Raw genomic sequence first — 25,534 nt, forward strand, 5'->3', positions numbered from 1 at the left:
CTTTGCATTTCATCCCAAATAAAAAATATGAGCTGTATTTATGACTAAAAGGGTTCGACTGCCTTTTAGACATTCAGTTTTTTTTAAGCTGTGGAGATTCAGAATTTAGTTTAGTCTATAGATGCAGGCTATGTTTAGTAGATTAAACAGGCCCTTCAGCCCATCGTGTCCACTCTGACCAGCGACCCCAGCACACACTAGGGACAATTGACATTTACATCAGGCCGATTAACCTGCAAACCTGGACGTCTTTGGAGTGTGGGAGGAAACCGGAGCACCTGGAGAAAACCCAGTCAGGTCACGGGGAGAACGTACAGACTCCGTACAGACAGCACCCGTAGTCGCGATCGAACTCCGGTTTCTGGCGCTGTGAGGCAGCAACTCTACTGCTACGCCACCGTGCCGCCTGTAAATGTGAGCACATACTTAACAATTACGTTCGATGGTCCAACGGAGCTTTATTTTTCGCACGTGCAACCGCGCAGTGAAATTCCTTTACGCGTGCCGGTGCCGCCATGTTTTGGCGCTGTTTCCAAAGTCCGGTCGGCCCGAGCGCTCCGTCTACTGGAGCGGTTCCTGATCCAGGCGAGCCCCAGGCTTCAGCAGGGCCTTCCTCCATCGCCCTCGACTGACTCGGCCCGCCAACCAACGTCCCTCTCCTCTCCTCCCCTCGCCCGGACATCTTTGTGTCCCGGGGGGGGGGTGCCTCCTGCAGCAGAGAAGGTTATTGGCTGCAACCTTCCCTCCATTGACGAACTGTACACTGCAAGGGCTAGGAAGCGAGTGGGTAAGATCATCTCTGACCCCTCTCACCCTTGGCCACAAACTCTTTGAATCACTTCCCTCTGGAAGGCTCTAATCAACAGATAAAAATCTGTAGCCTCACTTTGATCTGGTATTTTGTTGGTTCACATGCTTGATCAATGGTGTTTTGTCACTAATGTTTTATTATTATTAATGTTTAGTGTTTTCTGAGTCATTCGTAACTGTCACTGTATGTCATGTCGATACTTGTGGGCGGAGCAGCAAGGCAAATTCCTTGTATGTGAATACTTGGCCAATAAACTTACTTACTTGATGGCGCTGGAGGCATTACCCTGGTTCACCCTCGCCTCTCACGTCCCGACGTCTCCAGCGGCTCCCTCCTGGTTACGCCGACCGCCAGGCCTAAATGCGGGCCTCAGGCAGCACGGTGGCACAGCGGTAGAGTTGCTGCCTTGCCGCGCCTGACACCCGGGTTTGATCCTGACTACGGGCGCTGTCTGTAGGGAGTTTGTACGTTCTCTAAGTGACCCGCGTGGGTTTTCTCCGGGTGCTCCGGTTTCCTCCCACACTCCAAAGACGTGCAGGTTTGTAGGTTAATGGGCTTGTTATAATTGTAAATTGTCCATAGTGTGTGTAGTATGATGTCAGTGTGCGGAGTGATCGCTGGTCGGTGCGGACTCGGTGGGCCGAAGAGCCTGTTTCCGCGTTGTATCTCCAAACTAAACTCCAAACGCTATGTAGTGCAAATGTTGAGGTCAGTTGTTTTGAAGAGGATAAGTTCTGCAATAAACATACAAGAATGTTAGGATAAGAGATCTTAAGGACCAGAGGACATAGGTTCAAGGTGAAGGGGAAAAGATGTAATTGGAATCTGAGGGGTAACCTTTTCACACAAAGGGTGTGGAATGAGCTGCCGGAGGAGGTAGTTGAGGCAGGGACTATCCCAACGTTTAAGAAACAGTTAGACGGGTACATGGATAGGACAGGTTTGGAGGGATATGGGCCAAATGCAGGCAGGTGGGACCAGTGTAGCTGGTACATGTTGGCCGGTGTGGGCAAGTTGGGCCGAAGGGCCTGTTTCCATGCTGTATCACTCTGTGACTCTATGGGGGGGGGGGGGGGGAATGCAGAACAAAACAACCTGTGCTGAATGCTGAAGAGCCCTGTGCTTGATTTGACCTCGAGCTTTGCAACCACATCTCGTTACAAATCGGGAGTCAGAGGTTACAACAGATGAATAGTGAACTCTCCGGCTCAAATCCTCAAGAGAGTCGTGCACTGCATGGAATATTGCAAGCATCTAGGAGTCTGTGGTAGCCACGTCTATTTATACTTGACTGTGAAAGTCACGATGAAAGTGATGTTCTCACCCATTTTATCTGTGATTGTTATCTTGTGGTTTTTCTCAGCTCCGGCACCCTGTGTCGCTGAGAATTCAGTGGGTTCATCTTCAATATAATGCGGTGAATTACGGCCATTAGTACCAGATGCCAACACACTGAGATCGCCACACATTTGATATATTATTGTCACTGCAGTGTCACTAAAGGACAATTGCTCGGTATTCCTGCTTTTCACTTCTTTCATGAAAGAGGCAGTTCTGTAATGGTCCCATGTGAAGGAAATAAATATATATATTTATACCTGCCAGGACTGGTCTGAACTACTGGCTTTACCTTGCACAAAACGTTATTCCCTTATCATGTATCTGTACACTGTAAAGGCCCTGTCTCACGATGCTCGTTCATTCAAGAGCTCTCCCGAGTCTTGAGTCTCCCGAGAATTAAAAATCAAACTCGTGGTAGCACGGAGAATGAACGTAGCTGGGACGTCGGAGCGCGGGGACGTCTTTTGGCGGTTCATAACGCTAACGGCAGGCGGGCTCGGGGAAAACTCGTGAAGACTTTTCAACATGTTGAAAAATGTCCACGAGAGCCCCGAGTACTGACGAGCGGCCATTACCGTAAATCTCCGAGTTCGAATCGGGGCAAACTCGGGAGAGCTTTTGAATGAACTTGTACCGTGGGACAGGGCTTTAAATGGCTCGATTGTCATCATCATCATGTATTTAGTTTAATTTAGAGACACAGCGCAGAAACAGGCCCTTCGGCCCACCGAGTCGGCACCGGCCACTGACCCTCACATTAACACTACCCGACATACACTGGGGACAGCTTACAATTGTACCGCAGCCAATGAACGTACAAGGTTATTTCCACATTCGCTCCAGTTTACAATAATACCGAGCCAATTAACCTTCAAACCTGCACGTCTATGGAATGTGGGCGGAATCTGAAGACCTTGGAGAAAACCCACGCTGTAAGCTTTCAAGGTGAGCCTATTGTCACGGGGAGAACGTACAAACTCCGTACAAGCAAGCACTCGTCGTGAATAGTCGCCCAAAGCGTCGTACCTTTTTCTGGTCGCTGCTGGATTTTCAACATTTAGTAAATTTCCGGCAACCTGCTGCGACTATGACGGGTGCCGGCAAATCGCCAAAGAAAATCGCGCAAGTGGGACTGGCCCTTTACTCATCTGGACCCGAACCACCACTTGTCAATGTACTCCAGTGAAGCTGCCTGACCCGCTGAGTTCCTTCAGTTTGTATCCTGTTTTGTAAACCAGCATCTGCTGCTCTTTGTTGCCACATCTGTACAGTTTTGTTTTGACATCTGTACCGACAATGGACCGATGAAATGATCTCTCTTGCAGTACAACATGTCTCTAAACACAATACTCGTAGGTAATTAATAATCTTGATACTCATGCCAAACGGCACCCAAAGTTTTTAGTGCCTCCAAAGACAGTCCATTGTTCATCGTTTGGTGTCGTGTGGTAAGCCCATGAGACATCGGTGCTGCATTAGGCCATTCGGTCCTTCGAGTCTGTTCCGCCATTCGATCATGACTGATCTTCCTGTCAATCTCAACTCCATTCTCCTGCCTTCTCCCCGTGACCTTTGGCCCCCTTACGAGTCGAGAACCGATCAATCTCCATTGTTAAACTTGCCAACATGGAGTGCAAGAGTCTGATCCACCACGCAGCGTTAGAGTTGCTGCCTTATAGTGCTCGCAGCGCCAGAGACCCAGGCTCGATCCAGACTACGGGTGCCGTCTGTACGGAGTTTGTACGTTCTCCCCGTGACCCGCGTGGGTTTTCTCCGAGATCTTCGGTGTCCTCCCGCACTCCAAAGGCGTACAGGTTTGTAGGTTAATTGGCTTGGTGTAATTGTAAAAACTGGCCTTAGTGTGTGTCGGATAGCGTTAATGTGGTCGGCGCGGACTCAGTGGGCTGAAGGGCCTGTTTCTGTGCTGTATCAATACAATACAATACAATATTTATTACATGTCATTTGAACCTCAGTGAGGCTCAAACGAAACTCAGTTTCTACAGCCATACAAGCAAAGCCAATTCCTACAAGACGTACAAACAATTCAATTCACACAAGCATCCATCACAGTGAATCTCCTCCTCACTGTGATGGAAGGCAAAATCTTTTCTCTCCCCTGCACCATTTCTCTCCTGATGTCAAAGCCCCAGGCGGGCGATGGTAAGTCCCACGGCCATTTAAGGCCGCGCCGGGCGATGTACGGCCCCGCTTTCATCGCTGAAAACTAAAACAAGGAATCAAGTTTGAATAAAGAGGACTCGTAATTTTATAGCAACTATCAAGACTTTGAATGAGAAACAATGAAAGACTACAATAATTTTCAGAACCGGAATTAAATCATGTGCTGCAATATTTAGAATCAGTTAAAATGATTTATAACCATATAACAATTACAGCACGGAAACAGGCCATCTCGGCCCTACAAGTCCGTGCCGAACAACTTTTTTTCCCTTAGTCCCACCTGCCTGCACTCATACCATAACCCTCCATTCCTTTCCATATGCCTATCCAATTTATTTTTAAATGATACCAATGAGCCTGCCTCCACCACTTCCACTGGAAGCTCATTCCACACCGCTACCACTCTCTGAGTAAAGAAGTTCCCCCTCATGTTACCCCTAAACTTCTGTCCCTTAATTCTCAAGTCATGTCCTCTCGTTTGAATCTTCCCTATTCTCAAAGGGAAAAGCTTGTCCACATCAACTCTGTCTATCCCTCTCATCATTTTAAAGACCTCTATCAAGTCCCCCCTTAACCTTCTGCGCTCCAGAGAATAAAGACCTAACTTATTCAACCTATCTCTGTAACTTAGTTGTTGAAACCCAGGCAACATTCTAGTAAATCTCCTCTGTATTCTCTCTATTTTGTTGACATCCTTCCTATAATTGGGCGACCAAAATTGTACACCATACTCCAGATTTGGTCTCACCAATGCCTTGTACAATTTTAACATTACATCCCAGCTTCTATACTCAATGCTCTGATTTATAAAGGCTAGCATACCAAAAGCTTTCTTTACCACCCTATCTATATGAGATTCCACCTTCAAGGAACTATGCACGGTTATACCCAGATCCTTCTGTTCAACTGTATTCTTCAATTCCCTACCATTTACCATGTACGTCCTATTTTGATTTGTCCTGCCAAGGTGTAGCACCTCACATTTATCAGCATTAAACTCCATCTGCCATCTTTCAGCCCATTTTTCCAAATGGCCTAAATCACTCTGTAGACTTTGGATTTGATGTATAAAGTACCAGATTGGACCACTGGACACAGATTTCCAATGACAAAAACATCCTTCCACCTTTGTTACCTGCTTCATGTTGATGCTCGTGTGGATTTATTCATAAGGCTCCCGGCTGCTTCTCAGTAGAACTCTCTTTACTTCCAAGAATGCGTCCTGGAAGACTAGACAAAGCCAGGGTGTGTGGAAGGAAAGAATGGACTATACACTTTCTACCCAGTTTTTAAGCAGAAATGAGTGAACGAAAAGATGAAAATAGTTCTTCCTGTTATTATTCTTTGAGTGCTTGTGTGAGATTTAATAAAGCAGTATGTCTGAAGAAGGGTCTCGATCCGAAACATCACCCATGCCTTCTCTCCAGAGATGCTGTCTGTCCCGCTGAGTTACTCCAACATTTTGTGTCTATCAAAGAATTTCATTCTTCTGTTTCGGTACATATGATGGCAAAACATTCTTGACTTGACATGTGTGGGAAGGAACTGCAGAGGCTGGTTTAAACAAAAGATTGGAGTAATTCAGCGGTTCAGAAAGGATATCCGGAGAAAAGTTGACGTTTCGGGGTCGAGACCCTTTTTCAGACTTTTAAAAAATGGGCCGTGTTACTCCCGCATTTTGTGCCTACCTTGTTTGCGAAGTTAGAGTCATATAGTGTGGAAACAAGACCTTCGGCCCAACTCACCCACACCGGCCAACAATGTCCCAGCTACACTAGTCCCACCTGCCTGCGCTTGGTCCATAACCCTCCAAACTTGTCCTATCCATGTACCTGTCCAACTGTTTCTTAAACGATTGGATAGTCCCAGCCTCAACTACTTCCTCTGGCAGCTTGTTCCATACACCCACAAGAAAAAGTTACCCCTCGGATTCCAATTAAATCTTACCCTCTGCCACTGACCCTCACATTAACACTACTCGACATACACTGGGGACAGTTTACAATTGTACCGCAGCCAATGAACGTACAAGGTTATTTCCACATTCGCTCCAGTTTACAATAATACCGAGCCAATTAACCTTCAAACCTGCACGTCTATGGAATGTGGGCGGAATCTGAAGACCTTGGAGAAAACCCACGCTGTAAGCTTTCAAGGTGAGCCTATTGTCACGGGGAGAACGTACAAACTCCGTACAAGCAAGCACTCGTCGTGAATAGTCGCCCAAAGCGCCGCACCTTTTTCTGGTCGCCGCTGGATTTTCAACATTTAGTAAATTTCCGGCAACCTGCTGCGACTATGACGGGTGCCGGCAAATCGCCAAAGAAAATCGCGCAAGTGGGACTGGCCCTTTACTCATCTGGACCCGAACCACCACTTGTCAATGTACTCCAGTGAAGCTGCCTGACCCGCTGAGTTCCTTCAGTTTGTATCCTGTTTTGTAAACCAGCATCTGCTGCTCTTTGTTGCCACATCTGTACAGTTTTGTTTTGACATCTGTACCGACAATGGACCGATGAAATGATCTCTCTTGCAGTACAACATGTCTCTAAACACAATACTCGTAGGTAATTAATAATCTTGATACTCATGCCAAACGGCACCCAAAGTTTTTAGTGCCTCCAAAGACAGTCCATTGTTCATCGTTTGGTGTGGTGTGGTAAGCCCATGAGACATCGGTGCTGCATTAGGCCATTCGGTCCTTCGAGTCTGTTCCGCCATTCGATCATGACTGATCTTCCTGTCAATCTCAACTCCATTCTCCTGCCTTCTCCCCGTGACCTTTGGCCCCCTTACGAGTCGAGAACTGATCAATCTCCATTGTTAAACTTGCCAACATGGAGTGCAAGAGCCTGATCCACCACGCAGCGTTAGAGTTGCTGCCTTATAGTGCTCGCAGCGCCAGAGACCCGGGCTCGATCTAGACTACGGGTGCCGTCTGTACGGAGTTTGTACGTTCTCCCCGTGACCCGCGTGGGTTTTCTCCGAGATCTTCGGTGTCCTCCCGCTCTCCAAAGGCGTACAGGTTTGTAGGTTAATTGGCTTGGTGTAATTGTAAAAACTGGCCTTAGTGTGTGTCGGATAGCGTTAATGTGGTCGGCGCGGACTCAGTGGGCTGAAGGGCCTGTTTCTGTGCTGTATCAATACAATACAATACAATATTTATGACATGTCATTTGAACCTCAGCGAGGCTCAAACGAAACTCAGTTTCTACAGCCATACAAACAAAGCCAATTCCTACAAGACATACAAACAATTCAATTCACACAAGCATCCATCACAGTGAATCTCCTCCTCACTGTGATGGAAGGCAAAATCTTTTCTCTCCCCTGCACCATTTCTCTCCTGATGTCAAAGCCCCAGGCGGGCGATGGTAAGTCCCACGGCCATTTAAGGCCGCGCCGGGCGATGTACGGCCCCGCTATCATCGCTGTAAACTAAAACAAGGAATCAAGTTTGAATAAAGAGCACTCGTGATTTTATAGCAACTATCAAGACTTTGAAAGAGAAACAATGAGAGACTACAATAATTTTCAGAACCGGAATTAAATCATGTGCTGCAATATTTAGAATCAGTTAAAATGATTTGATGTATAAAGTACCAGATTGGACCACTGGACACAGATTTCCAATGACAAAAAAAACATCCTTCCACCTTTGTTACCTGCTTCATGTTGATGCTCGTGTGGATTTATTCATAAGGCTCCTGGCTGCTTCTCAGTAGAACTCTCTTTACTTCCAAGAATGCCTCCTGGAAGACTAGACAAAGCCAGGGTGTGTGGAAGGAAAGAATGGACTATACACTTTCTACCCAGTTTTTAAGCAGAAATGAGCGAACGAAAAGATGAAAATAGTTCTTCCTGTTATTATTCTTTGAGTGCTTGTGTGAGATTTAATAAAGCAGTATGTCTGAAGAAGGGCCTCGATCAGAAACGTCACCCATGCCTTCTCTCCAGAGATGCCGTCTGTCCCGCTGAGTTACTCCAACATTTTGTGTCTATCAAAGAATTTCATTCTTCTGTTTCGGTACATATGATGGCAAAACATTCTTGACTTGACATGTGTGGGAAGGAACTGCAGAGGCTGGTTTAAACAAAAGATTGGAGTAATTCAGCGGTTCAGGAAGGATCTCCGGAGAAAAGTTGACGTTTCGGGGTCGAGACCTTTTCAGACTTTTAAAAAATGGGCCGTGTTACTCCGGCATTTTGTGCCTACCTTGTTTGCGAAGTTAGAGTCATATAGTGTGGAAACAAGACCTTCGGCCCAACTCACCCACACCAGCCAACAATGTCCCAGCTACACTAGTCCCACCTGCCTGCGCTTGGTCCATACCCCTCCAAACTTGTCCTATCCATGTACCTGTCCAACTGTTTCTTAAACGATTGGATAGTCCCAGCCTCAACTACTTCCTCTGGCAGCTTGTTCCATACACCCACAAGAAAAAGTTACCCCTCGGATTCCAATTAAATCTTTTCCCCTTCACCTTGAACCTATGTCCTCTGGTCCTCGATGCCCCTACTCTGGGTAAAAGACTCTACCCGATCTATTCCTCTCCTGATTTGATTAGTTGTGAGCGGTTCCGTTGGTGAGCTTCCAGCGCTCTGATGCATCTAAACAACACTCTGAGGACTTGCCCTGGTTTTCTTTCCCCTTCACTCGTTATATTAGAAACTGCGTTCTCCAGATAACCTCAAGCAAGGTCACATCTCCGAGCACAAGCTCCCCAGTGGTCGTGTGTGCTCTTTCACCCCCAGCTCCCAGGCACGGACTGATGTGAATGATGGAATATAAACGCTGGATTTCCCATCCTAACTCCACAGACCAACGGTTTAAACACAATGTGCAAGAGAGAACAGCAGATGCTGGATAAAATCAAAGGGAGGCACAAAATGTTGGAGTAACTCAGCGGGTCAGGGCAGCATCTATGGAGAGAAGGAATGGGCGACGTTTCGGGTCGAGACCCTTCTTCAGACTGATGTCAGGGGAGGGGGCGGGACAAAGAGAGAATGTCGGCAGAGACAGTAAGACTGGTGGGAGAACTGGGAAGGGGAAGGGGATGGAGAGAAAGGGAAAGCAAGGGCTATCTGAAGTTAGAAGTCAATGTACATGGTAAATGGTAGGGAATTGAAGTACATGGTAAATGGTAGGGAATTGAAGAATGTAGGTGAACAGAGGGATCTGGGAATAACTGTGCAGAGTTCCCTGAAAGTGGAATCTCATGTAGATAGGGTGGTAAAGAAAGCTTTTGGTGTGCTGGCCTTTATAAATCAGAGCATTGAGTATAGAAGTTGGGATGTAATGTTAAAATTGTACAAGGCATTGGTGAGGCCAATTCTGGAGTATGGTGCACAATTTTGGTCGCCTAATTATAGGAAGGATGCCAACAAAATAGAGAGAGTACAGAGGAGATTTACTAGAATGTTGCCTGGGTTTCAGCAACTAAGTTACAGAGAAAGGTTGAACAAGTTAGGGCTTTATTCTTTGGAGCGCAGAAGGTTAAGGGGGGACTTTATAGAGGTTTTTAAAATGCTGAGAGTGATAGACATAGTTGACGTGGAAAAGATTTTCGCACTGATACTAGGGAAGATTCAAACAAAGGGACATGACTTGAGAATTAAGGGACTGAAGTTTAGGGGTAACATGAGGGGGGACTTCTTTACTCAGAGAGTGGTAGCTGTGTGGAATGAGCTTCCAGTGAAGGTGGTGGAGGCAGGTTCGTTTTTATCATTTAAAAATAAATTGGATAGTTATATGGATGGGAAGGGAATGGAGGGTTATGGTCTGAGCGCAGGTATATGGGACTTGGGGAGATTATGTGTTCGTCATGGACTAGAAGGGTCGAGATGGCCTGTTTCCGTGCTGTAATTGTTATATGGTTATATGGTTAATGTGAATTCATACTGCTGGGGTGTAAACAGTTCAACTACAAGTTTCAAGATTCAAGATTCAATTTAATTGTCATTTGGACCCCTTGAGGTCCAAACGAAATGCCGTTTCTGCAGCCATACATTACAAACAAATAGACTCAAGACACAACATAATTTACATAAACATCCATCACATCGCTGTGATGGAAGGCCAAAAAAACTTATCTCTCCACTGCACTCTCCCCCGCCCCTCCCCGATGTCAGAAACAAAGTCAAAGCCCCCGGCTGGCGATGGCGATTGTCCCGCGGCAATTAAAGCCACGCCGGGTGGTGCGAGGTCGCACACCGGGTCTTGGTGTTAAAGCCCCCGGCGTGCGCTCGCAGAGTCCCGCGGCCATTCCAAGCCGTGCGGGGCGGTGATGTCAGGCCCCACTCCAGGAGCTCTTCGACCCCACAACTCGGGCGGGAGAAGTCGCCGTTGCGAGAGCCCTGAAAAGCGGTCTCCCTCCAGGGACCCGCGGGCTCCCGGTGCCGCCATCCGCCAGACCAGCAGTTGCAGCCTCCGAATCTCCGCAGGTCGGGCCGCAGCAGCAGCTGATGATGTGGACACTGTCATGCTCAGATAATAAATGGTTCAGTGGTATTTCATCATCACCTGTACGTAGGTACAAGGACATTTCTGTTTTGCATAGAGTTCAGTAAAAATCTCACTTTACATAAGCACAGTAATTCAACAATACTCTATTGTCAAATGACATATGGTGAAAGAATGGGTCGACTGGGCTTGTATTCAATAGAATTTAGAAGGATGAGAGGGCATCTTATAGAAACATGTAAAATTCTTAAGGCATTAGACAGGCTAGATGCAGGAAAAATATTCCCCATGTTGTGGGGAATCCAGAACCAGGGGTCACACAGTTCAAGAATAACGGGTAGAACATTTAGGGTTGAGATGAGGAAAAACATTTTCGCCCAGAGAGTTGTGAATCTGTGGAATTCTCTGCCACAAGAGGCAGTGAAGGCCAATTCACTGGAGGTTTTCAAGAGAGAGTTAGATTTAGCTCTTAGGGCTAATGGAATCAAGGGATACGGGGAGAAGGCAGGAATGGGGTACTGATTGTGGATGATCAGCCATGATCATATTGAATGGTGGTGCTGGCTCAAAGGGCCGAATGGCCTACTACTGCACCTATTTTTTTTAATGTTTCCATGTATCTAGTACGGTGAAATGCTTTATTTTTGCATTCCACCCAGTGAAATCGTACAGCAGACCTGACTGAGCCGGTACACAAGCTTTACCATGTTTTGGCACGGACAAAGTTCCAAACATTGCGGGCTGGAAGAGTCTGTGTACCACGTGTACATGGAGTGCGTGAGGCTGCAGCCACTGTTTGAATATCTAAAGGGGCTGCTCCTTGCCTTCTGGCTGGATTTTTCACCCACCATCCTCATCTTTGGACACCCTGTGCGTAGGGGAGAGGGTAGGGCTGAAGATGTCCTGGTTGGGTTGCTCCTGGGCCTGGCCAAGCTGGCCATCCGCGAGTCACGGCGCCAGGCGGCGGAGGGCTCTACCCGGGCCAGCCCCTTTTCCGGGGTTATGTCCGTGCCCGGGTGGGATTAGAAAGGGAATACGCCCTGTCTGTGGGCACCCTGAGGGAGTTCCGGGACCGCTGGGCTCCGCAGGGTGTTGAATGTATCCTCAATAAGGATTGTATCATAGTTGTATAATAGTTTATTATGGATATATGTTTGTATTGTATTTATGGTGGTGGGTTCTGGCTTGTTTTATTGTAGTGTAAATATTATTTTTTAATAATTGAATAATTTTTTGATTAAAAAAAAAAAAAAAAGTTACAAACATTCACCGAACAGTACTGTCTACTTTTGCCTGCCGTACGCGGCATCAGGCCCTCTCCCCCTCCACCACCCTCCCCCACAGGTCCCCCTCCGCACTCTCACTCTCCGACGTCCCCCCCCCCCCCCTCTCCGACAGCCCCCCCCCCTCTCTCTACCCAACAGGCCCCTTCCCTTCTCCGACATCCCCCTCTCTCTCTCCAATGGACCCCCCTCTCTCCCCGATGCCCCCCCCCCCCTCTCTCCGACCGCCCCCCCTCTCTCTCTCCGCGGCCCCCCTCTCGCCCATATACGTGTGTGCAAGCGGGCAGTAATCGTAGATCACACTGAGACCACACACACACACACACACACACACACACACACACACACACACACACACACACACACACACACACACACACACACACACACACACACACACACACACACACACACACACACGTCCAAAGTTGTGCCAAATGTCGTGTCTTAGTTTGCCATGAAATGCCCGTTGCCTTGTTGGACGCGTTGGATTAGAGTTGCAAGGTTTGGTTTAGCCAAGTGACGTTGCTGTTACCATCCATCGCTGCCCCGCGCTGACCAGCGATCCCGGCACGCTGACACTATCCTACACGCACACACACACACACACACACACTAGGGACAGTTTACATTTTATACCCAGTCCACTCGCCCACGAGTGTGGGAGGAAACCGGAGCGCCCGGTGGAAAGCCACGCAGGTCACGGGGAGAACGTACAAACTCCGTACAGACGGCGCCCGTAGTCGGTATCGAACCCTCTACCGCTGCGCCACCGTGTTGACCTTCAAGAACCCGTTTAAAAAAAACCCCTGAGGGTCAAGCCAGCTGGCACATGGATGAAGAGGCTTAAGAAGGGTCTCGAGCCGAAACGCCACCCATTCCTTCTCTCCATAGATGCTGCCTGTCTCCGCTGAGTTACTCCAGCATTTAGTGTCTATCTTTGGCACATGGGAGCGGTGTACCGCCCGTCAATGCAGAGCGACCTCTGTTTCTGCAATTTATTCTCTATTTAACACTAGAACATCAATCACTAAGTGAGATGTCTGCGTTGTTGTTGACCCTGGTTAGCCCTGGTGTGTTTAATCGGCTACCTTGCGACGGGGATGTACTGTAAATCTACACGTTATTCCGCTTGCCTCCCATAATTTCCCATCTAATAGGACAAGGGAACTGCTCGCGGGTCAAGCGGGATTATACGTAGAAAAGAAATACTTCAGCGATCACCGGCTTTGACAAAGTGTTCAGGCCTGGTGTTCGCTGAAGCATTTGTGGTGGAATATTTGTAATTTCACCCCAGCTGAATCATCCCACCACAGCCAGAGAGCAGCGCTGAACTGCTATCTACCTCATTGGTGACCCTCGGACTATCCTTGATCGGACTCTGCTGGCTTTACCTTGCACTAAACGTTATTCCCTTATCCTGTGTCTGTAAACTGTGGATGGCTCGATTGTAATCATGTGTTGTCTTTCCGCTGACTGGTTAGCAGTGTTAGGCCGTTCGGCCCATCAAGTCTACTTTAAGAATAAGGGGTGAGCCATTTAGAACGGAGACGAGGAAACACTTTTTCTCACAGAGAGTGGTGAGTCTGTGGAATTCTCTGCCTCGGAGGGCGGTGGAGGCCGGTTCTCTGGATGCTTTCAAGAGAGGGATAGGGCTCTTAAAAATAGCAGAGCCAGGGGATATGGGGAGAAGGCAGGAACGGGGTACTGATTGGGGATGATCAGCCATGATCACAGTGAATGACAGTGCTGGCTCAAAGGGCCAAATGGCCTACTCTTGCACCTATTGTCTAATGTCTAATGTCTACTCCACCATGGCTGATCTATCCCTCCCTCCTAACCCCATTCTCCTGCCTTCTCCCCATAACCCTCGACACCAGTACACCCTTGGCATATTTCGCTTGGGCAGCTTACAGCCCAGTGGTATGAATACTGATTTCCCTCACTTCAGGTAACCCCGGCATTCCCTCTCTCTCTCTCCACCCCTCCCCCACCCAAGTCGCACCAGCTTCTCGTTTTCATCCAACAAACAGCCAACAATGGCCAGTTTCCTTTTTAATCTTAGCGGGTGAGGCAGCGTCTATGGAGCGAAGGAAATAGGCAACGTTTCGTCCCGAAACGTTGCCTATTTCCTTCGCTCCATAGATGCTGCCTCGCCCGCTGAGTTTCCCCAGCATTTTTGTCTACTTTCGATTTTCCAGCATCTGCAGTTCCTTCTGAAACAAAATATCTTTTAAATCTTTACTTTTTTTTGCACATCTTTCATTCACTGTTCTTTATCTCTCCACATCGCCGTCTGTATATCTCTCGTTTCCCTTATCCCGAACCAGCCTGAAGAAGGGCCTCGACCCCGAAACGTCACCCGTTCCTTCTCTCTAGGGACACTGCCTGTCCCGCTGAGTTACTCCGGCTTTTTCTGGATCTGGATGTAGTACGCAGAACAGCTCTAGGTAGAGTATCACTCAGCACTATGATGGTGGTGGGCAGGCTAGTCTAGAGGGAGATGCGTTTGGAGTTGCGTCTTTGTATGGGGTTGATGTTTCAGAGATCTCTGATGCTGGCTGGTAGGGTATTCCATCCATTGCTGCCTTGAAGAAAAACGAGTCAACTTGGGCGTCATTTGCGGGTCACGCAGATGGCGCCCGAAGATTTTGAACATCCCAAAAATCCGTGGGTGCCACGTGCGACCGCGCGTCACTGCCTATGTCACCACGCACCATGCGCGCATCACGTGCGTGTCACGGCGCGCGGGGTCCTGCGTCGTGACGCTTAAATGATGTCGCGTAAATGAAGCCCAAGTGGGCCAGGCCCTTTAGGAAGTGCCAATGAAGAGCCGTGCGGAATGAAATAATGAAATTTTGTGTCTACAAAACCGAGATGAGCGGAACTTTTTTCACACAGAGAGTGGTGAATCTCTGGAATTCTCTGCCACAGACGGTAGTTGAGGCCACAGTTCATTGGCTATATTTAAGAGGGAGTTAGATGTGGCCCTTGTGGCTAAAGGGATCAGAGGGTATGGAGAGAAAGCAGGTACAGGATACTGAGTTGGATGATCAGCCATGATCATATTGAATGGCGGTGCAGGCTCGAAGGGCCGAATGGCCTACTCCTGCACCTAATTTCTATGTTTCTATGTCTATCTTCGGTTTAAACCAGCATCTGCGGTTCCTTCCCACGCGCTCTTGGCTACCCCCTATTCTCCCCGTTGGAAGGTTTATAGTGACTGCGTGGTGCAGCGTGCAGTGTGTGTGTGTGTGCGTGCGTGCGTGCGTGTGTGCGTGCGTGTGTGTGTGTGTGTGTGTGTGTGTGTGTGTGTGTGTGTGTGTGTGTGTGTGTGTGTGTGTGTGTGTGTGTGTGTGTGCGCACATTGAGCAATGCCTCCACGCCGTTGCTGCAAGGAGACAATCTCCTGCCCGTGTCGTTAATATGGATCACTTTTCTTGGCAGGTCTATTTTTAGCCCGAGCTCCCGCTGTCTGGCCAATCTCCCCAGTGCCAACAATGAGGAGCGCTCTGATTACTGAATGCAGCAGCGTGGCTGCAATTTGCCCGCTGTAAAGATGGAATATTCAATTGTTTTTTTTTTTGTCAAACTCTGAAGTGAATCGAAAGTTCATCGGTCTGATGGCCATCGCTTTTTATAAATATAACTTGACTGACGTCGGTTTCTGAAAGGTCCGGGCAATGAAATGCCATTTTAAAACAGATTCTAAACGTCAATCTATGAAGCTATGCCTTGCATTTTTGATTTGATTTGGAGGAACAGCACTTCATATTTCGCTTGGCCAGCTCACAACCCAGCGGTATGAATATTGATTTGTCTAACTTCAAGTAAACCCTTGCATCCCCTCTCCCTCCGTCTCTCCCCCCCCCTAGTCATTGCACTAGTCTCAAAGTCGTCCTGTCAAGTCTCATTGCCTGTAACTCGTTTATACCAAGCCCACAGCTACCAATGGCCTTTTATCATTGTCACAACATTTTATTACAAATCTTTCATCCATTTGTTCTACATCTCTTTATATCACCGTCTATATATCTCTCCTTTCCCTCTCCCCTGACTCCCAGTCTGAAGAAGGGTCTCGACCCGAAACCTGACGCAGGTGTCAGGGGTTAGGGGGAGAAGGCAAAAGAATGGGGTTAGGAGGGAGAGATAGATCGGCCGTGATTGAATGGCAGAGCCGACTGGATGGGCCGAATGGCCTAAGACTGCTCTTATCACTTATGACCTTATGGAACGTCACCTACTCATTCTCTCCAGTGATGCTGCCTGACCCGCTGAGTGACTCCAGCTTTTTGTGTCTATCTTCAATTTACACCTCTCTCAGGTTTTCTGAGTTTGTGCGTTCTGCCCCTTTTGCTATGAAAGCCGACCACCATTCACACACACACACACACACACACACTTACACACACACACACACACACACACACACACACACACACAGACACAAACGAAAGCACACACACACACACACACACACACACACACACACACACACTCACACACACACACTGTGCGGTCGAGGGTGAAACTGAATCAACTGGGATTCCCTGCTCTACAAAAAAACTTGGACGGAGGTCCCAGTCAATGGACTAAAGATCCTGTAGGATCTTTGGTCAGTAGATGCAGCTCGCGGTTCGGTGATGGCTTTCCAGGTGCGTGGCCAAAACCTCTGGCAACTCATGGAAACCTTGGGTGGGGCTCAAGGTCACCAGAGGTTGCCGTTCAGGTTTCCTAAGTGGGACGGGGGGGACCATTAGTGTGTGTAGGAGGATAGTGTTAGTGTGCGGGGATCGCTGGTCGGTGTGGACTCAGTGGGCCAAAGGGCCTGTTTCCTCGCTGTCTCTCTCGACTAAATTACACTAATTGCTCTGGATAATAGGTATCGATTTCAAACTATTCAGTGAATAGAACTTACGGATGGCATCGTTTCTGCTTTGATTGTCTTACTCCTGGGGTTAGCAGTCAATGAGGCCATTGAATTTTAAGTAACACCCTCCCTCCTGCTCACGCTTTCGTGATGCGCACCCATTTCTCCCACCAGCATAACTGTAGCGAATTGTGGACCAGCCCAGACCATCGCACAAACCAACCTCCCTTCCGTTGACTCCATCGACACCTCACGCTGCCTCGGCAAGGCCAGCAGCATCATCAAGGACCAGTCGCACCCTGGCCACTCCCTCTTCTCCCCTCTACCATCGGGCAAGAGTGACAGAAGTGTGAAAACGCACACCTCCGGATCAGTCTGAAGAAGGGTCTCGACCCGAAACGTCGCCTGTTCCTTCTCTCCACAGATGCTGCCTCACCCGCTGAGTTTCTCCAGCATTTTGTGTCCACCTCCAGATTCAGGGACAGTTTCTTCCCAGCTGTTATCGGGCAACTGAACCATCCTCTCACCAACTGAAGGGTGGTCCTCACCTCCCATTTACCTCGTTGGAGCCCCTCAGACTATCTTTAATTGAACTTTATCTTGCACTAAACGTTATTCCCTTTATCCTGTATCTGTACACTGTGGATGGCTCGATTGTAATCATGTATTGTCTTTCCACTGGCTGGTTAGCACGCAACAAAAACATTTTCACTCTACCTCGATACACGTGACAATAAACTAAACTGAATAATCCTACCACCATTGTCACCTTCCACCTATGTCTGCCACTCTGGCTTTACCTTTCACTCCTCTCCTCTCCTCTCCCACCTGTCCTCCTCTCCTCCTCTCCTCCTCTCCTCCTCTCCTCCTGTCCTCCTGTCCTCCTCTCCTCCTCCTCTCCTCCTCTCCTCCTCTCCTCCTCTCCTCTCCTCCTCTCCATATCCATCACCAGGACAGACACAACACTGGAGTAACTCAGCGGGACAGGCAGCATCTCTGGAGAGAAGGAATGGATGATGTCTTGGGTCGAGACCCTTCTTCCATCACCAGTAGTGACTTCTCACTTACCAGGTTTTACACCTCCCTCAGTTTTGAGTTTGTGCGTTCTCCCCGTCACCTGCGTGGGTTTCCCCGGGGAGCTCAGGTTTCCTCCCCCACTCCAGAGACCTGCAGGTTTGTGGATTCATTGGCTCCGGTAAAAATTGTAAATTGTCCCTCGTGTGTGTGTGTAGGATAGTGATAGTGTACTGGTCAGCGCGGACTCGGTGGGCTGAGGGGGGCTGTTTCTCAGTTCTTTTAAGTTTAGGTTACTTTTGAGATACAGCGTGGGAACAGGCCCTTCAGCCCACCAAGCCCGTGCCGACCAGCGATCACTCTGTACACTGGCACTATCCTACACACCAGGGACAATTTACAATATTTACCTAAGCTAAATTACCCTACAAACCCGCACGTCTTTGGAGTGTGGGAGGAAACCAGAGCACCTGGGGAAAATCCACGCAGGTCACGGGGAGAACGTACAAACTCCGACAAGACAGCACCCGTGGTCAGGACTGAACCCGGGTCCCTGGCGCTGTGATGGGCCTGTAACACTTTTTCGCCGACTGCCGGCACCCGTCATAGGTCATTGCAAGTCGACAAAAAATTTTCAACATGTTGAAAATCCAGCGGCAACCAGAAAGACGCTACGGCTCGTTGGGCGACTGAGCAGATGACTAACGACCATACAGGCTTCACCCCGCGACATATCAAAGAGTCGTGCCTTGTTCTGGTCGCCGCTGGATTTTCAGCATGTCGAAAATTTTCGGCAACCTACAACGACCTATGACGGGTGCTGGCAGTCGCCGAAAAAGTCACGCAAGTGGGACAACTCTACCGCTGCGCCAATGTGCTTTCTTATCTCTAAACTAATCAATCTAAACTAAGAATGGTGGCGGATACATCGTGAGTTTGTGCTTTGAACAGGTAATTTTTTTTTCAAGCAGCGCAACCTGAGAGTGCTGGCTCGAAGGGCCGAATGGCCTACTCCTGCACCTATTGTCTATTGAGATGAAAAGGAGAGAATCATCTTTTTTTTTTTTTTTTTTCATTCGCCCTTTTTGAACGTCAACATTTTTGTGTTTCTCTCTTCCTGCCTAGCTTGAACCCGTACAGCTACGATGAAGGTTGCCTGAGCAGCACCGAGGAACACATCCCAATGTCGGCACTGCCCCTGCTGGCTATCTCCTCGCCTCAATATCAGGATGCAGTTGCCGCCGTGATCAACCGCGCTAACCAGACTTACAACGAGTTTCTGAAGTCTGAAGATGGGATTGGATTCAACGGACAGGTGAGTCTTGCTTTCCTTTCTGGGCTTTGCCAAGGAATGAGTGGGTGAACATATGATGAGTGTCTCATGGCATTGGGCCTCTGCTCGCTGGAGGGCGAGGGGGTGGGGTGGGGGGGGGGAACCTCCTTGAAATATACCGAATAGTGAAAATCCTGGAGAGAGTGGATGTGGAGAGGATGCTTCCACTAGTGGGAGAGTCTAGGACCAGAGGCCACAGCCTCAGAATTAAAGGACGTTCCTTTTAGAAAATTAGGAGGGATTTCTTCAGCCAGCGGGCAGTGAATTCATTGCCACAGATTCAGATTCAATTTTAATTGTCATTGTCAGTGTACAGTACAGAGACAACGAAATGCATTTAGCATCTCCCTGGAAGAGCGACATAGCAAATGATTTGAATAAATAATAATAAGTGTCCGGGGGGGGGGGTGGTGATTGGCAGTCACCGAGGTACGTTGTTGAGTAGAGTGACAGCCGCCGGGAAGAAGCTGTTCCTCGACCTGCTGGTTCGGCAACGGAGAGACCTGTAGCGCCTCCCGGATGGTAGGAGGGTAAACAGTCCATGGTTGGGGTGAGAGCAGTCCTTGGCAATGCTGAGCGCCCTCCGCAGACAGCGCTTGCTTTGGACAGACTCAATGGAGGGGAGCGAGGAACCGGTGATGTGTTGGGCAATTTTCACCACCCTCTGCAATGGCCCGTCATTGGTTATTGTTAAGGCGAGGATTGCCAGATACTTGATTAGAGCGGGTGTCAGTGGGAAATGGGGAGAAGGCAGGAGAGTGGGGTTGAGTGGGAGAGATTGATCAGCCACGATTGAATGGCGGAGTGGACTCGATGAGCCAAATGGCGTAATACTGCTCCTATGACATAGCAAAAGGATTTGAGTATAGGAGCAGGGAGGTTCTACTGCAGTTGTACAGGGTCTTGGTGAGACCACACCTGGAGTATTGCGTACAGTTTTGGTCTCCAAATCTGAGGAAGGACATTATTGCCATAGAGGCAGTGCAGAGACGGTTCACCAGACTGATTCCTGGGATGTCAGGACTGTCTTATGAAGAAAGACTGGATAGACTTGGTTTATACTCTCTAGAATTTAGAAGATTGAGAGGGGATCTTATAGAAACTTACAAAATTCTTAAGGGGTTGGACAAGCTAGATGCAGGAAGATTGTTCCCGATGTTAGGGAAGTCCAGGACAAGGGGTCACAGCTTAAGGATAAGGGGGAAATCCTTTAAAACCGAGATGAGGAGAACTTTTTTCACACAGAGAGTGGTGAATCTCTGGAACTCTCTGCCACGGAGGGTAGTCGAGGCCAGTTCATTGGCTATATTTAAGAGGGAGTTAGATGTGGCCCTTGTGGCCAAGGGGATCAGAGGGTATGGAGAGAAGGCAGGTACGGGATACTGAGTTGGATGATCAGCCATGATCATATTAAATGGCGGTGCAGGCTCGAAGGGCCGAATGGCCTACTCCTGCACCTAATTTCTATGTTTCTATGTTTCTACCCTACACACACCGGGGACAATTTACAATGATACCACGCTAATTAACCTACAAACCTGTACATCTTTGGAGAGCGGGAGGAAACCGAAGATCTCGGAGAAAACTCACGGGGAGAAGGTGCTGACTCTGTACAGAGAGCGCCAGAAGTCAGGATCGAACCCGGGTCTCTGGCCGAGTGGCCTACTCCTGCACCTAATTTCTATGTTTCTGTGTTTCTATGACATGAATTCTGTAAATTGCCCCCAAGCCAGTAAAGTCTGATCAAAGACAGCGTAAAGGGCCTGTCCCACTTGGCGATTTTTTTTCCGGCAACTGCCGGCATCGTTGACTGACGTATCCGGTCACCGTAAAATTCGAGGCGTGATGATGTATCGACGGGCGCTGTTTTTTCAAGTGTGGCAACATTTTTTTTTGCCGCCGCTGGATTTTGAAATGTTCAAAAATCGTTTGGCAACACCGAAATGACTGCCGGCGACAGGCCCTTAAGGGTCACCGATGAGGTAGATAGTCGTTCAGGGCCACTATCTCTGTGTGGCAAGATGGTCCAGGGTGTAGGGTAGGGTATGGGGTGATTGTTGGTCCGCATGGACTCGATGGGCCGAAGGGCCTGCTTCCACACGGTGTCTCTCAACTAAACTAAACCAAATGCGAAACGCTGCCTTTAATCTCCAAGGCAGACAAAAGGGCTGGAGAAACTCAGCGGGTGCAGCAGCATCTATGGAGCGAAGGAAATAGGCAAGGTTTCGGGTCGAAACCCTTTGGGTTTCGGCCCGAAACCTTGCCTATTTCCTATTTCCCCTTGTTGGGGAAGTCCAGGACAAGGGGTCACAGCTTAAGGATAGGGGGAAATCCTTTAAAACCGAGATGAGGAGAACTTTTTTCACACAGAGAGTGGTGAATCTCTGGAACTCTCTGCCACAGAGGGTAGTTGAGGCCAGTTCATTGGCTATATTTAAGAGGGAGTTAGATGTGGCCCTTGTGGCCAAGGGGATCAGAGGGTATGGAGAGAAGGCAGGTACAGGATACTGAGTTGGATGAACAGCCATGATCATATTGAATGGCGGTGCAGGCTCGAAGGGCCGAATGGCCTACTCCTGCACCTAATTTCTATGTTTCTATGTTTCAAACCCTTGGGTTTCGGCCCGAAATATTGCCTATTTCCTTCGCTCCATAGATGCTGCTGCACCCGCTGAGTTTCTCCAGCACTTTTGTCTACCGTCGATTTTCCGGCATCTGCAGTTCCTTCTTAAGTCTTTAATCTCCGGCGCTGTTGCTGCCCGTATACAATCCCAGCGCAGGAAGAAGAGCCCGTGTCCCGTGGTCAAGTCGGGCTTTTGAAGATAGCGGTGGGATTAGGTCCGTACTGGTGGAATGAAAGGCAGGAAGAGATTGCAGAGTGAATCAGAACTCTAGTGATTTACTTGGGACTAGAGATAAGATCGATCACTTGTCGGAGAGAGATAAAAGCCAGCCTTTGATTTTCTGTTTCCCACTTTGCACACAAAGCATCCTGAGACTTATTTTCAAAGGCTTGGATTGTTGGAAATATGTATGCATCATCAGAGCTTTGGGCTATTGACTAATATAGGCACGGTGGCGCAGCGGTAGAGTTGCTGCCTCGCAGCGCTAGAGTCTGACTACGGGCGCTGTCTACACGGAGTTTGTACGTTCTCCCCGTGACCTGCGTGGGTTTTCTCCAGGTGCTCCGGTTTCCTCCCACTCTCCAAAGACGTGCAGGTTTGTCGGTTAATTGGCTTGGTATGAATGTAAATTGTCCCTAGTGTGTGCAGGATAGTGTTAGCGTGCGGGGATCGCTGGTCGGCGCGGACTCGGTGGGTCGAAGGGTCTGTATCTGCGCTATATCTCTAAACTAAACTAATCAGTAGTGGGGGGGGCCACCATCGACTCCACAGTCAAAAAGGCACGACAGAGGATGTACTTCCTACGGCAGCTGAGGAAACACAATCTGCCACAGGCAATGATGGTCCAATTCTACACGGCCATCGTAGAGTCTGTTCTCACCTTCTCCATCATGGTCTGGTTTGGCTCAGCCACCAAGCACGACATCCGGAGGCTGCAGCGAATCGTCCGATCAGCAGAGAAGGTTATTGGCTGCAACCTTCCCTCCATTGATGAACTGTACACTGCAAGGGCCAGGAAGTGAGCGGGCAAGATCACGTCTGACCCCTCTCACCCTGGCCACAAACTCTTTGAATCACTTCCCTCTGGAAGGCGACTCCGGACTGTCAAAGTTGCCACAGCCACAGACATCAAAACAGTTTTTATCCACGAGTAGTTGCTCTACTCAACAGCCAAAAATCTGTAGCCTCCCATTGACCTGGTATTTTGTTGGTTCACCTGCTTGATCAATGGTGTTTTATCATTAATGTTTTATTATTATTAATGGTTAGTGTTTTCTGAGTCATTTGTAACTGTCACTGTATGTCATGTTCTTATAGAAACTTACAAAATTCTTAAGGGGTTGGACAGGCTAGATGCAGGAAGATTGTTCCCGATGTTAGGGAAGTCCAGGACAAGGGGTCACAGCTTAAGGATAAGGGGGAAATCCTTTAAAACCGAGATGAGAAGAACTTTTTTCACACAGAGAGTGGTGAATCTCTGGAACTCTCTGCCACAGACGGTAGTTGAGGCCACAGTTCATTGGCTATATTTAAGAGGGAGTTAGATGTGGCCCTTGTGGCTAAGGGGATCAGGGGGTATGGAGAGAAGGCAGGTACGGGATACTGAGTGGGATGATCAGCCATGATCATATTGAATGGCGGTGCAGGCTCGAAGGGCCGAATGGCCTACTCCTGCACCTAATTTCTATGTTTCTATGTTGTCACATGCGGGCGGAGCACCAAGGCAAATTCCTTGTATGTGAATACTTGGCCAATAAACTTACTTACTTAAACTGAATAAAAACCGGGTTGTAACGCTGAGGCTCTATAAGGCGCTGGTCAGACCGAATATGGAGTAGTGTGGTTATTAATTGTCTGTTACATTGGAGCTCCACTCGGGCAGTGCGCCTGTCATTTTGTTGTATGTATTTACAATGACAATAAATGGTATTATTGTTACTAAACTGAACTGAACTGAATTAGAAATGGACACATCCCTTCAGTCTGAAGAAGGGTCCTAACCTGAGGCGTCCCCTATCCATGTTCTCCAGAGATGCTGCCTGACGCGCTGAGTTACTCCAGCACTTTGTGTCCTTTTGTGTATTAACCGGTGTACAGTTTTGGTCTCCTAATCTGAGGAAAAATATTCTTGCCATAGAGGGAGTACAGAGAAGGTTCACCAGACTGATTCCTGAGATGGCAGGACTATCGTACGAAGAAAGACTAGATAGACTCGGCTTGTACTCGCTAGAATTTAGAAGATTGAGGGGGGATCTTATAGAAACGTACAAAATTCTTAAGGGGTTGGACAGGCTAGACGCAGGAAGATTGTTCCTGATGTTGGGGAAGTCCAGAACAAGGGGTCACAGTTTAAGGATAAGGGGGAAGTCAAAAACATTTTTCACACAGAGAGTGGTGAATCTGTGGAATTCTCTGCCACAGAAGGTAGTTGAGGCCACAGTTAATTGGCTATATTTAAGAGGGAGTTAGATGTGGCCCTTGTGGCTAAAGGGACCAGGGGGTATGGAGAGAAGGCAGGGATGGGATACTGAGTTGGATGATCAGCCATGATCATATTGAATGGCGGTGCAGGCTCGAAGGGCCGAATGGCCTCTACTCCTGCACCTATTTTCGATGTTTCTATCTTGCAGTTCCTCATCTCTACGTTGCGACCGGCAATGCCGATCATGTATAGGCCATGAATTAACAGCTGTGTTGTTAAATATAATGAAACAGAGTGTGATATCTCCTGAGAAGTGATATGGCCGCAGTGGCGACAGGAATCACACGTGTGGGAGGTTGAGACGGGGAACGGTGACAGCATCAGGTTCATTTACTGTGGGAGAGGGAACAGCAGGTGCTGGCTTAAACTGAAGATAGACACAAAAAGCTGGAGTAACTCAGCGGGGACAGTCAGCATCTCTGGAGAGAAGGAATGGGTGACGTTTCGGGTCAAGACCCTTCTACAGTCCATGGGTGATGTTTCGGGTCGAGACCCTTCTTCAGTCAGAAGAAGGGTCTCGACCCGATACATCACCCATTCCTTCTCTCTCTCAAGAGAGAGATGCTGCTAGTCCCCGCTGAGTTACTCCAGCTTTCTGTGTCTATTTTTATTTAATGTCGGCCTGGTGCCCATGGAGTGTGAAAGATTACTGAGAAAGAAGCTGTTATAGCACCTCTTCACACTGATACCATATAACCATATAACCATATAACAATTACAGCACGGAAACAGGCCATCTCCACCCTTCTAGTCCGTGCCGAACACTTATTCTCCCCTAGTCCCATCTACCTGCACTCAGACCATAACCCTCCATTCCCTTCCCGTCCATATAACTATCCAATTTATTTTTAAATGATAAAAACGAACCTGCCTCCACCACCTTCACTGGAAGCTCATTCCACACAGCCACCACTCTCTGAGTAAAGAAGTTCCCCCTCAAGTTACCCCTAAACTTCTGTCCCTTAATTCTCAAGTCATGTCCCCTTGTTTGAATCTTCCCTACTCTCAGTGGGAAAAGCTTATCCACGTCAACTCTGTCTATCCCTCTCATCATTTTAAACACCTCTATCAAGCCCCCCCTTAACATTCTGCGCTCCAAAGAATAAAGACCTAACTTGTTCAACCTTTC

The 25,534-nt window shown here is 48.3% G+C and overlaps 1 protein-coding gene across 1 annotated transcript in view; it reads left to right on the forward strand.

The window, feature by feature from the left end:
• The window catches only part of pitpnm3 (PITPNM family member 3), a 232,046-nt gene that overhangs the window by 154,193 nt on the left and 52,319 nt on the right, over positions 1-25,534 (forward strand). The window contains 1 exon segment of the mRNA XM_055658116.1: positions 19,092-19,281. Within this exon segment, the coding sequence (XP_055514091.1) occupies positions 19,092-19,281 (190 nt within the window).

Source organism: Leucoraja erinacea, chromosome 28 (genome assembly GCF_028641065.1).
Source record: "Leucoraja erinacea ecotype New England chromosome 28, Leri_hhj_1, whole genome shotgun sequence".
Lineage (NCBI taxonomy): Eukaryota > Metazoa > Chordata > Chondrichthyes > Rajiformes > Rajidae > Leucoraja > Leucoraja erinaceus.